At 45.8% G+C, this 13607-nt stretch overlaps 1 protein-coding gene across 4 annotated transcripts; it reads left to right on the top strand.

Annotated features, from left to right (window-relative positions):
* The first annotated feature begins 456 nt into the window (after positions 1 to 456).
* On the top strand, positions 457 to 13585 carry LOC110091184 (uncharacterized). Of its 4 annotated transcripts, none has more exons than XM_072989193.2 (6): positions 457 to 994; positions 2912 to 2972; positions 4903 to 5003; positions 5562 to 5630; positions 7225 to 7344; positions 8645 to 13585. In XM_072989193.2, the coding sequence occupies exons 3-6, from the start codon at positions 4970 to 4972 to the stop codon at positions 10933 to 10935; spliced, it is 2514 nt and encodes an 837-aa protein (XP_072845294.2). In that variant the 5' UTR covers positions 457 to 994; positions 2912 to 2972; positions 4903 to 4969; the 3' UTR covers positions 10936 to 13585. The 4 variants fall into 4 exon arrangements, with proteins under 4 accessions (XP_072845294.2, XP_072845292.2, XP_072845293.2 ...); XM_072989191.2 differs by having other exon boundaries at positions 5559 to 5630; XM_072989192.2 differs by lacking the exon at positions 2912 to 2972.
* Positions 13586 to 13607: the final 22 nt, after the last annotated feature.

Raw genomic sequence — 13607 nt, 5'->3', positions numbered from 1 at the left:
AGAGAAAGTGTAATGGTCGGGGTATTTCACCCAGTCTGGGGCAATCCTAGATTCAAGCTCCACCTTGGGCTACTTACTTACATTCTGCCTGGCCTACCTACCTCACAGGGTTGTTGTGAAGCTAAAGGTGAGGAAGAGGAGAGCCATGCTGGCTGCAAGGGTGGCAGCTGCACTAGCCCCTCACCTCCCTGTTGTAAATTTTATTTATTTCTTATTTCTTTTTTTTTTCTTTTGAACTATGCCATCTTGGAACTGTTTACTTTCAATTAATGAATGGTTAAAATTGTAAACTTATGATTTATATTTTATATTGCTTTGTTTTTACCTATGTAATAACTGTATATTTTAAATTGTTTTTATTGTATATGTTGTGAGCCGCCCAGAGTAGACTATGTCTAGATGGGTGGTATATAAATGCAATTAAATAAACAAACAAACAAACAAACAAATCAGCTTGCTTTTCCTTTCTGATTGGTCGTTGGGAGGCAAACATAGTGCCCTTTGCAAATCTGATTTCTCAGGGCACAGGGCTTTGAAGGAACCGCCTGGCCACTGATAAACGAGATGCATGGAACCCATCAATCAAGGTACCATTAGGTCCATAGGCTCAGCATCCACTGAAGCATACAAGAGGTGTGTGTGTGGGGAATCTGCCACTCAGAGACTCCCCCCGATGGGTAAGCTTTCCTTCCTTCCCTCATCCTCCGGTTTCCAAGCGGCCCGAAGCGGAGGATGATTGTTTTGCAGCCACCAGAGGGCTCTGGGTATGGCTCCAGGAGAGAAGGGAAATCGGCCCTTTCCTCTTTCTCTCTCTCCTCGCTGTTTCCTCTGCTCGGGGCGTCGGGCTTTGAGCTTCCTGGGTGACTCGGATACACTGACACACACACATACACACGCACACAGACAGAGAACCGGGCCAGCGTCCCGGGTGGGACGAATGCCAGGCGTTGGGGGGGGGCCGCCCTCTCCCCCGCATCCGCGTTGCCCGGCCAAGGTGGGAAAGGTGCCATCTGCTTCTCTGGGAAGGATTCCTAGGACGCTGGCATGACCCGGTGTGATGATGTTGGGGGAGCTAAAGGCAGAAACAGGAGGTGGGGGGGTATATAGTGTGTCTTTAAAATATTTCCCTTTAGCCTCATGGCATCGTGCCTGCCGGCTTGAAGGGCCTGCGTGCTCACCCTGAGACATCACTTAGCCCCAATTATTTGGGAGGGTGGGGCAGGGTGTTAAATTATCTGCTGGAAAGAGAGAGAGAAGAAGAAGAAAAAAACAGCGAAGAGTTTTGTGACACCTAAAAGACGCTCATGTTTTACAGTATTTGGCATAAATCCTTTCATAGGTTGCAGCAGCCAGCTTCCTCCGATGCATGGAGCATGATTTCTGTTTGACCTAGATATTTATGCACAGGGTGGGTGGATAGAATGAAGGGATCCCCAGGGATCATCTGGTCCAGCCCTCTGCCAGTGCATGCAATGATGATGATCTGAACTGAGCATGTAATAAATAGTTTGTTTGTTTATTTAAAATATTTTACTCCTAGCATCTATCTATCTACATCCTAGCATAAATAGTCAGATTTCACATTGGAATAACTGGGGTGGATCTACTATGAAAATAATGAAGCGTCGGGCTCCCTAATTCTCACAGGGCCCCCAGAAACAACTTTAATCCAGGTTGCTTTAAAAAAAATTCTGGTGATCTGTCATGGAACAATCCTGTTGAAGAAGTTAACGGTAGTTACCCAGATCTCATTGCAAGTGTGTAGATCTGTCACTGGGTATCCTGGTGATAAATCACAGTCAAAACCAAATACTGTAAAAGCAAAGGTTAGTTTGGGGTTCTAACCAACCCATTTGACAAAATACAGTTTTTGTCTGCAGTTTGGCCCTGAAACTAAATCATTAGCACCACGGAGAAAGCCAAACTCTAATGATCAAAACGGACAACCCATTTTGCTAAAAATGCTACCAGCAGAGAGACCTCTGTATGAAAGATATGTGAAGTCTTTGGAGGCAGGGATGGCCTTTAGCATTGGTGATTTTGTCCTCAGGGTGGAGTTTGGAGGAGAAGCACCCCCTCGCTGAGACGGTGGGCTGCCCTAATGATCAGAAAGGCCAGAGGGAATAGGAAGTGCAAAAAGTGACAGGTAGTAAAAATGTACTAAATCGTAGTCGTGTAGGAAACAAAAATTAGATGGCAATACAATTTGTCCAGCATAGATGAATTGGGAGTGAGATTCAAAAATCCTTTGCTCCTTTTCGAGCCGCAGGAGACAGTGTTGAACAACAATTGATGGATTCCTGTTCCACTGTTTCCCTTTGGAATTTGTCTCTTATCTTCCCTTGGTTCAAGGATGAGCCTTATGAGGTCAAAGAAGGTGCGGGCAGGGAGGCCGAAGTGTTTCTGGACTGGTTTTGGAACACTCCACCCCTTGGGCCAATGTATTTTTTTCCACATAGAGGCTGCCCTATTGGTCTTAGGCAAAATAAGTCTCTCGTGGTTTATTCATTCATTCATTCATTCATTCATTCATTCATTTATTTATTCATTCATTCATTCATTCATTCATTCATTCATTCATTTATTTATTTATTTATTTATTTACAATATTTTTTAGCCGCACCATTGCCAGTGGCTTCTGCAGCCTCTTCACTGCTAGATGAAGTCGTGAGCCAGCTGCCTTTGCGTCCTGTGCAATGTGAGGAGGGAAGGGAAATTTGTATCTTGGGCAGCAAAATGCTTTTGGCACCCTGATTAAAGAAGCATGTTCGTTGGCTTCAGCTACATGGCTTTGGCATGTGAAGGCTCGGCTGGAATCTCCTTAATGCCTCCTTTTAAAAATCCTCTACTAGGTTGTAGACTAATCTCTCCTGCTTCCTTTCCTTTCCTTTCCTTTCCACTTTCCCTCCAGGTACCACAAAGACCTGCTCTCTGCTGCTCAGATACGTAGTCTTGGTTGTCTGTTCAAGGAGGTACTGCCTGACATTAATTACTGTAGCACAACCCTCGAGACCCTGGTTCTCTCTCTGAGGTGTGTGGGATTATGATTCCCATCAGTCCCTAGTAGCAGAACCAGGCTGGTGAGCTTTAATGGGAATTGAAGTCTTAACTCATTTAGAGGCGGGCGCCAAATTACAGAATGTTTGTATAGCATCTTCAGTATACTGCCTACTCCAGATTACTTCATTGAAACACATCCTTAAATTGGTTTAATCGCTCTGATTTCTTCCCACTTTCGTATTGGTGAAACAGGGGAGTTAATCCTCCTTCGTGATTGTGACTTTGAATACATAACCCGGTATTTTACACTGAGTTAATCCACCTGAAATAAATGTAGCCGTGTGTATGAAATGCCTTGATACGGATTCTCTGTCCATTGCATCTTCTGTGCATTCCTGCAGCCAGAACTCTGGACACCAGATGGGGATTCACATTCCTGAGGTTTTCAGCATTCCTGTAAAAGTAAAGTTTCTAGACCTCACAAAGAAAGTTGCAAACTTTAAAATATTAAGAATGTTTTAAAATATTGTATTTTTTTAACAGTGTAAGCCACCTTGGGTCCTTTTAAGGAGAAAGGCAGTGTAAAAATATATTAAATAAACTTAAGCCCTTATTTCAGGTTGTTCAAGGCAGCATCCATGAGGAGGGAAGGCTGAAAGGTTTCTGTGCTGTCCACAGCTTATATATTGGTACCCAGAGCTGCCCAGTGCATGGCCTCTTTCCTCTCTTACACTTCTTCTTCTTCCCTGTCCTTCTTTTTAGAGAAACAACACACTTTGGTTGTTTTGTGCCCATTCATTTGCCCGTGTTGTGATTGTTTAAGAAGCTTGTGTGGTGGTGACTGTGGTTTATTAGCTCCTAAAACGCTGGCTCTACGGCTTGGAAACGGGGATGAGCATCGCCCCCTAGAGTCGAACACAACTGACTAAAATGTCAAGGGGAACCTTTAAAAAAAATCAGTAAAGAAATTTGGAGCAGTAGGGAGACAAGTTTGATGATTTGTCTATAGATTTGCCTACAACTAGGAAAGAGATGGCTACAGAACCTAGACTATGATTCCCATCATCCTTCCCTATTGACCATGCTGGCTAGACGTGATGGGAGTGGCAACCCAGCAATGTCTATCAGGTTGCATATTCCTCATCTTTTAAGTATTGGCGACGGGGTGTGTGTGGATGAAGACTCCTGGTCAGTATCTTGCTTTTGTGGCTATTGGCTGGATAGTTCAGTGGGTTAGGCATCTGGCTGCAGAGACAGAGGTTGGGATTTCTGTGTGTCCCAGAAGAGCCAGCCTGTGTGGCCTTGGGAAAGCTGTACAGTCCTAGGATGCCCCAGAAGAAGGGGATGCTTGATGGCACACACACTGATTAGGCGCTGCGGGTTAAACCGCAGAAGCCTCTGCACTGCAAGGTCAGAAGACTTGCAGTCGTAAGATTGAATCCACGTGACAGAGTGAGCCCCCATCACTTGTCCCAGCTCCCGCCAATCTAGCAGTTCAAAAGCATGCAAAAATGCGAGTAGATAAATAGGGACCACCTTGGTGGGAAGGTAATGACATTCCGTGTCTAGTCGCGCTGGCCATGTGACCACGGAAACTGTCTTTGGACAAACGCTGGCTCTACGGCTTGGAGACGGGGATGAGCACCGCCCCCTAGAATCGGACACGACTGGACAAAAATTGTCAAGGGGAACCTTTACCTTTACCTTACCTCTTTCACAGTGCTGCTTTGCACTTGGTTTGCCAATCAGGGTGGCGAAGTGCCCAGAGTGGGGTGGGGGAGAATGGATTTTGGCCAGGGACATTTACTTGCTAATCCCTACATTCTCTGGACATGATCTCGCCTGCAGATTATAACAGACGGTTCAAGGATAATTTAATGGTTTCGACTCTTCTTGTTTCAGATGCCAGAGGCCTCCGCGGTAGAAGCTGCCTTTCCCCAAAGAGCAACAAAGCCTTCCTTGGAGTATCATGCAGGAGAATTATGAGACGCTGATCTCTCTGGGTGAGGATCAGTTTCTCCCAGGAAATGTGGCTGGGCTTAAAAACAGTAGGGTTGGATCAAACCAAAGGTTCACTCCAGGATGGGGAAAAGTTTGACTCTCTTAGTCAGTGTCGACAATGGTAAGGAACTGTGGGATGGTTAGTCCATAATATCCCCAAAAGTCAAAAGTTTCCTACCCCGGTTCATAATGTCTCACAGAATTTCTCCAACAGCAACCACTCATGTGTTTCTGGAAGCTCAGGAACAGCATCATCCTTTTGTTAGCCCTGATCATCTAGCCCTCGAAAGCTATACTGCCTCCAAACATGGAAGCTTGAATTTGGTTTAGAACGGCTGACAGACTCAACTTTTGTGTACTTAATCTAATCACAAATAAAACTCTGGCAGTGTAATCTGATTGGAGGAATGAAAGGCAGACAGTAGAGAATTAGTATTAAGCTCACGCTTCAGCATGGTGAACACAGGACAAAGGGTGCCGACGTAGTCAAATCAAAATGAGCCTGCCAAGCCTGTCTTATGGTTTTTGATGGTGTCCTTTCAACTCTTTCTTGTTAGCAGAAGAAATGGCGATCAGCCTGCCTCGGATCACCACTCTGGCTGAATCACACCGGAGAGGGCTGGCATCAGGTATATGATTACATGTGCTCTCTGCGTTGGAAGGGGCCTCTAAGGCCTTTCAGCCCAACCCCTTGCTCAGGGCAGGAATCCAAATCACAGTGTATCTCAGTGGTTCTTAACCTTTTTGAAAGAAACGCCCCCTTGAGCCATTGAGGAAGTTATCATCGCCCCCCTCCCCGCGGTTATAGCTTATTTATTTATTTATTTATTTATTTATTTATTTATTTATTTATTTATTTATTTATTTATTTATTTATTTATTTATTTATTTATTTATTTATTTATTTATTTATTTATTTAAGACACTTAAATCCAATGACCCCTGAAAACAAAATTCAATTCCAAGAAAATGAAATGCCCCCAAAAAGTAACATTTAATGATTTAGTTGCAAGCGAATTTTAAGACTCAAAAAGAAATATAAAAAGGGCATAAAATGCAGGAACTAAAAATTTCAAGACGAAAACTCTGAAACTAAATTAAGATTGGAGGAAAATATATATTCATGCACATTGTAAAAAGGCTGCAGCCATCTTCACAGGTTTGGCTTGCTCTAGCGCCCCCCTACCGCCCCTTCTGCTCCAGCGCCCCCACGCCGCCCCTTTTCGTTCTACCGCCCCCCTGAAAAATGAAATCGCCCCCTGGGGGGCATTATCGCCCACGTTAAGAACCACTGGTGTATCTGACAAAGGGTTTTTCAATTTTCTCTTGAACGCCTCCAGCGTTGGAGCGCTCACCACCTCCTGAGGTAATTGGTTCCATTGTCATACTGCTCTAACAGTTAAGAAGTTTTTCTTGATATTCATAAATATCAGGTCCTCTGTTTTAGTTGTAGATGTAAGAGAAACAAAAGCTAATTTGTAAAATAAAAATACAAATCTGGCTTCCTGTAGCTTGAACCTTCATTTGATCTCATTTGAGCGTCTGTTTCCTTCCCCTTTCCAAATCAGTTTAAAGCCCTCCTGATAAAGTTCTTCATGCTGTGGCCAAACACATTCTTCCTGTTCCTCGTGAGGTGCAACCCACCACTTCCCAGCAGTCCATCTTTCAGGAAGCATAATCCGTGGTCCCAAAATCTAAATCCCTCATGTTGCCACCAGTTTTGTAGCCAGTTTTTCACCAGGGGTATTTCCCCTACCCTTTCTATTCCACTTCTGAGTACTGTACCGATAGTATAGACAAAGACTAAGGAAACACAGCAGATATTCTGTCTCCTATTTGTCTCATTAGTACAAGCAAGAAACCCAAGTCCTGCATGTGAAGTACATTCTATGAACTGGCACAGTTTTTGGCACGATACATATTTTTTCAGGTGCTTGCAGTGTTTTGGCAGAATAAGAAACTACATGGAGGTGGAAGACATGGTTGCGCAACCAAGTTGTCTTTATTGTTGTTGTTCTTACGGCTGCTTTTTTTTGGTATTTTTATTTTACAAATTAGCTTTTGTTTCTCTTACATCTATAACTAAAACAGAGGACCTGAATGATCGAGCAAAATGATGGCCTTCCACTTTCTGTCCCAGATGAACAACATTCACAAATGATACGTTGCAGAGTGAAAGAATCTTTAAGGCTCTGAAGTTCTACCTTTGCTTTCTCTCATCAGCTGGATTTCCGGTTTCCAAACCTGACTTGCTCTCCTGGATGGACCGAGGGGAAGATCCCTGGGTTCCAGACCTTCAGGAGTCTGAAGGAAGCCTGCTGCCAACTGACACAAGCTCCCCAGGTGAAGAGCCCCTATTTAGGAAAAAAAATGGAGTTGAAATAAAAGAACATAGGAGCAGCTGTGCTGCTTCACCATCCACTCATATATTTAAGGGATTGGTTTTGACCTTTAAAGCACCTGAAGGCCTAGGCCCCATACATCTGAAGAACTTTATTTATTTATTTATTTATTTATTTATTTATTTATTTATTTATTTATTTATTTATTTATTTATTTAATTAATTAATTAATTAATTAATTAATTAATTAATTAATTAATTAATTAATTAATTAATTAATTAATTAATTAATTAATTAATTAATTAATATGCCGCCCACACTACCCAAAGGTCTCTTGCCTATCTTGAACCTGTTTAGTAATTAAGATCTGCTGAGAGGCCATTTTGAAAATGGGTAGCTGAAGTCCACTTGTTGGGATATACGGGAAACAGTCTTCTCCTGTGTCACTGTCAGACATTGAAGTGTACCTCCTACAGAGCTGAAATTCATCCTTCCTTGCATTCAAGATGGGGTTTAAGGCACATACAGTATTTAAACTTAAAAAAAATTGTTTCTAAGTGTTTTTTAATTGGTTGCTGTGGTTATTTGTGTATTCACGAAGGCTTTCACGGCTGGGATCTAATGGTTGTTGTGGGTTTTTCGGGCTCTTTGGCCGTGTTCTGAAAGTTGTTCTTCCTAACGTTTCCTAACGTTAGGAAGAACAACCTTCAGAACACAGCCAAAGAGCCCGAAAAACCCACAACAACCACTGTGATTATTCTTTGTTTCTGAGAGGCAATGCAGGCATCACATTGTACTGAGGCCTACTGGGACGGGGGTAAAAAAACTGTCTCCCACATCTTATGAGAGCCATTAGCAAAAGAAGATGGAGTTCCCAAAGCTTTATTAGTTTTCCTGTTGTTAGAGTGTTACATTTCTTTTATTATACAACCCTTGAGAGTATATTTAAACTACACCATTAAGGCAGTAGGACACCACTTTAAATATCATGAATCCTCCCTGTGGACCCCAGGAATCTGTAGTTTGGTTGAGGTATTCAGAAGTGTCTGCCTTTAAATGATAAGCACTAGATTATTTTTAGGAAAACATGTTAAGTGCTTCAACTAGATGTCCTTAGGAGGGAGTCATGGCAGTAAAAGCACTATCAAACTGCTGTCACTCTGTAATGCGGATATGCTGGAAAGGAATGAAAAATGGCAGCATAACGAAACAAGCAATCCTAATAAGTATTTGGCTAGTTTATTGGGGGGAAAGGTATGTCTGGGCAGTCAGCTCATCTCTGCACTGTTTGTCTCCTCAGGGGAGGAGCTGAGGAGGAAGAATGAGGAACTTCCTCAGGAAAAAACTCGGAGCAAGGCAGACCTGCAGGCAGAAGGCATCTTAGGAGAGAATTTTGTTGAGGGTGTGAGCCAGCCAGTGGGGACAAAGCTGAGACACTTGATAACAGAGGGGAAAGAACCCCAAGATCAACTGATCCCTCAGCCAACGGCTACTGCCAAAGCTCTGCCACAGCCTCTCGGCAAATCACTCGTGGGTGAGAGAGGCCACCGATGTACAGACTGTGGTAAAAGCTTTAGCCAGAAGTCCAACCTTTTCAGGCACCAGCGGCTTCACCTGAACGAGAGGCCCCACAAGTGTGATGGCTGTGAGAAGAGCTTCTCGGAGGCCGAAGCGCTGGCCAGGCACCGTAAGTGCCATGCTGGTGACAAGCCATACAAATGTGAGGACTGTGGGAAAAGCTTCAGCTGGACCTCGCACCTGGAGCGGCACCGGCGGATCCACACCGGGGAGAAACCCTATGAGTGCAAGGAGTGTGGGAAAGCCTTCAGTGTCGGGTCGCACTTGGAGAGGCACCGGCGGATCCACACGGGAGAGAAGCCGTATCAGTGCAAAGAGTGTGGGAAAAGCTTCACCGTCAGCTCCACCCTGGTCCAGCACCAACGGACCCATGCCAATGACAAGCCCTACCAGTGCAAGGATTGTGGGAAAGGCTTCACCCTCAGCGCTAATCTGATTGCGCACCAGAGGAAACATATGGGCCAGAAGCCTTACGAGTGCCCCGACTGTGGGAAGAGCTTTAGCTTCACTTCCCACCTGGAGAGGCACCAGAGAATCCACACTGGGGAGCGACCTTACCAATGCACGGACTGCGGGAAAAGCTTCAGCCGCAGCTCTCACCTCTATCGGCACCAGAGAATCCACACGGGGGAGAAGCCGCGGCAGTGTGCCGAGTGTGGGAAAAACTTCTACCTCAGTGCGTCTGCCCTCTATCACCTCCAGATCTCCCCGAGTAGCGGCAGGGATCCCACCAAATGTGCCGAATGTAGCCGCAAACAGACTATGGCTCCTGAGCCTCCACCTCCACCCTCGCCACTCGTTTGTCGTGAGAAACCATTTAAGTGCCTGGACTGTGGAAAAAGTTTCGGCCAGAATTCCTCGCTGGTGAAACACCAGAGAATCCACACAGGGGAAAAGCCTTACCAGTGCCTGGAGTGTGGGAAAAAGTTCAGCTGGTGCTCAGCTCTGATCAAACACAAGAGGATCCACACGGGAGAGAAACCCTATCGGTGTGAAGAGTGCGGGAAGGCCTTCAGCGTCAGCTCCCACCTGGAGAGACACCAGCGGGTGCACTCGCCTGACAGGCCCCACAAATGCACCGAATGTGGGAAAACCTACGGGGAACTGGCCTCTTTGGTCAAGCACCAGAAATCCCACCTGGCTGAGAGCAAACGCTACCAGTGCTCCGACTGCGGGAAAAGCTTCAGTTGGAGCTCCCACTTGGAAAGACACCAGAGGATCCACACAGGGGAGAAACCCTTCAAGTGCGGAGACTGTGGGAAAAGCTTCAGCGTCAGCTCTCACCTGGATCGACACCGGAGAATCCACACGGGGGAAAAGCCCTACCACTGCACCGAATGTGGGAAGAGCTTCAGTGTTAGTTCCACCCTCCTGCAGCACCAAAGGACCCACTCGAGTGGGAAGCCCCACAAGTGCAAGGAGTGTGGGAAGCGCTTTGTGGCCAGCGCTCAGCTCCTCACCCACCAGCGGACCCACCGGGGGGAAAAGCCCTACGAGTGCACCGTCTGTGGCAAAAGCTTTGGCTTTGTCTCCCACCTGGAGAGGCATCGGCGAGTCCACACCGGCGAGAAACCTTATCAGTGCCCTGAGTGCGGGAAATGCTTCAGCCGCAGCTCTCACCGCAACCGCCACCAGCGCACCCATGCCGTGGATCGGCCCCCCAAGGGAGGCACACGAGGAAGAGCTGACAGTTGCCAAAGCAACTCCTCTTCCTCCAATGCCAGCCAACAGAAGGAGCTAGTCCCTGTTGTTCCGGAACCTCCGCTTTCTCTCATGCCACCCTGGTGGAGTGAGGGGGAGAGAAACTGCAACCCACCAACTGCTCCCACATGGACTGAGGTTCCCAGTCCTTTCCAAGGACCCATCCCCAACGCTGCCCCAGCAGGGGGGCCACGGGGGTGGGGCATGAAGAGTTTCTTGCCTCCAGATATGTGGAGATTAGGAGAGAGCAGCTCTGGCTGGGCATCCACCCTCACCCAAGAGGGCTGGCCACAACCTCCCCCGACATCCTGATTTGTGGGCGTGGCCATATCTCAATTTCCAGCAGCGATATAAGGACCAGGGAGTTAGAGAGAGAATATTTCCTCCATTGCTGACTGGTTCAAAAACCTGAGTCAGCCCTTCTGAAGAACCACACAGTACAATCCTGCTGAGATGATACCGCTTCAGAAGTGGAGGAAGAGAAGAGCGCCCCTAAAGGCTTTGTCATCTGATAAAGAATCCTGCATGTAGAAAGCTAACCTAAAAGGGAAAAGCAGAAAAATAAGCCAGAATCCTCTTTTCATCCAGAAAAGGTTTCTGCTTTTGGAAATGTTTAGTTTCAGGTGCATTCAGTAGTTCTGTAATTCCACATCGGCTGAATGATTCCCAAGGTGGGGTGGGTCTCGGGCAGATAGTGCCAGAACCACTGAACGCACCCAAAAACCAAACACTTCCAAAACCAGAAACCTTTTCAGCTGAAAAGAGAATTCTGTTTTATTTTCTCTTCTTTTCCCTTTTAGGTTAGCTTTCTACATGCAGGATTCTTGTTGGTTGGCTGAACTGGCTGATAGTACTTTCTACATGCCGCTTTCTACCTGCAGGATTCTTATTTCTGGTTGGTTGAACCGGCTCATAAGCCCAGTTTGTTGGGAACAGGTTTGAAGCTTGGAATGTATCGAGCAGGAGATACAGGTGGGATGGGGAGGATGTGGCCTTCCAGATGTTGCTGCCGGCATCCCCTGCTGTCTTCTGTGCTGATTAGGACTGATGGGAGTTGAAGGCTGGCATTATGGGCAAGGGGGGGGAAAGAGAGGGAACACACATTTCCAGTCACATTTTGTTGATACCATTCCTTCAGTGATAGGCTGCTCTCTAGCAAACTTGGGAAAAGTGCCTGGGCTGTTCTTGTCCCTTTAACAGCTGGATATCAGCAGGCCTTGCAAATTTAAATATTACTTCCTGGTGTCTGAGCATCCAGCTGCTGCAAAAAGTGCAGCTACAAAGACCAAGTGAAATGCTGGCAACCTTTATCTTACCTTGCTGGTATTAGCCCACAGGTGGGTAGCTTTCAGCCCCCCCTCCCAGGTATTGCTGAACAACTGTTCTGGTCCTCCCTCACTACTGACCTAGGCTGTCTGGATCTAATTGGAATTTGGCTTCAACAACATCTGGGGCGGCCACAGTCCTGTTAACAGGTGTAAGTGAAGTGTAACTGTTCTGGGTGTTGTTTAACTCTTAACCTCCCAGCATTCTTGGTCATTGGCTATGTTGGCTGGGGCTGATGAGACTTGCTATCCGGTATCCTCCAAAGAATGCCAAGCTGGTTTGCCTTCAAATTGGGCTCATAACCATTTTAAGAACTATCTGTGGTTCGGGTATGAGTTGAAGGTGGGCTTCCCACATCTCAGCCCCAAAAGGTTAGGCCTAGAATCTTATGCCATAATAAAGACAGCCTCTGACCATGTGCAGAATGATCCATCTAGCACACCTGGGCTTAAGAAGCAGCTGAGTTTCCAAAGAAAAGAAGATATCACGTCCTCTGGCTGCTAGCAGCTCTCTAAAAATTAACCTGAAAATGAGGGACAGGTATTAGGAAGCTCAAAAGACCCATAGAAGCAATGGTAAGCGGCATCTGTAAGCAGCAGAGTACGGCAGCAATTCTGAACTTGCTATATGGGGAGCCCCATTAAATACAGCAAAAGCTGCTAAAATAGTAGTTCCCAGCCTTGATATTCTGGATGTTCTTGGACTAAAACTCCCAGAAGCCTTCGCTTCTTGCTCTGTTGGCCTCGATTTCAGGGAGTTGTAGTCCAAGAACATCTGGGGACCCAAGGTTGAAAGCAACTGTTCTAAAGTAAGCATGCACATCATTGCATAGTATGTTGAAAAGGCACAAAAACAAACTTCTGTATACATCTTGGGTTTTCCTTCTTTTCAAAATACTGGGGGCATCCACTGGGACAAAATGGTGAGGAATCAGCATAGCTAAAGGGTGGTACGTCTTCCACATAACCAGGTTGTTCCTGCCCACCACTCCCATGGCCTGCAATGAGATGGCTGCTTTATGGGTCAGCCTTACAGGGGGACTAGCCCAATCCATGGACGGTGAGGCTATGGGGGGGGGGCGCTAGTGTATATGATTCCCTTCATTGCCAGGCAGTATGTCTCTGTGTATCAGTTGCTAGGGAACATGAGTTTTGGAGAGGGATGTTGTGCATATATCTACTTGTGGGCTTCCCCAAAGCATCCCCAAAGTTCTGGGGACAGAAAGCCCCGTGAACTCATCTCTTGGTGTGATTTGTAGGCCTCTTCTTTGTGTTCAGATCAGTTCATCTTGGAGAATTTCCGGCCTTTACTGAACTCACTGGAGATTTCTTCTGGGTACACATTCTTCAAATCAGACTGACAGTCTTGCTCTTGAAATCTTAGAGCTACCTCAGGAAAATAAATTGGCAGCACCTGCAGGCAAGAATAATGGAGGTGACTTTTCCAAGGAGCTTGGCTTCAGATTCCACCTAAATTGTCAAAGTGACTGGGAAATTTTTGGCCAGTCCCCTCTTTTAATTTCAGTTCTTCCAACTGGGGAAAAAAATTACCTCATAGAGTTGTGCATGTGAAAACCATAGCTCACTTTGCTCATTAAAATTATAAACAGGTAAATAAACACTATTGGGCAGGATAATTTTTGTTCTTATTTCTTCTTT

The sequence above is a fragment of the Pogona vitticeps genome, chromosome 2 (assembly GCF_051106095.1).
Source record: "Pogona vitticeps strain Pit_001003342236 chromosome 2, PviZW2.1, whole genome shotgun sequence".
Lineage (NCBI taxonomy): Eukaryota > Metazoa > Chordata > Lepidosauria > Squamata > Agamidae > Pogona > Pogona vitticeps.
Note: the sequence above shows the minus strand (reverse complement) of the source record. Positions and strands in the feature narration are given on the sequence as shown.

Bases quoted from the DNA above. Each gene is read 5' to 3' on its own strand.
- LOC110091184 (XM_072989190.2), top strand. From the start codon at position 4,970: ATGCAGGAGAATTATGAGACGCTGATCTCTCTGG. The intron at 5,004-5,558 runs GTGAGGATCAGT...CTTTCTTGTTAG, and splicing joins TGAGACGCTGATCTCTCTGG to CAGAAGAAATGGCGATCAGC. The intron at 7,345-8,644 runs GTGAAGAGCCCC...TTGTCTCCTCAG, and splicing joins AACTGACACAAGCTCCCCAG to GGGAGGAGCTGAGGAGGAAG.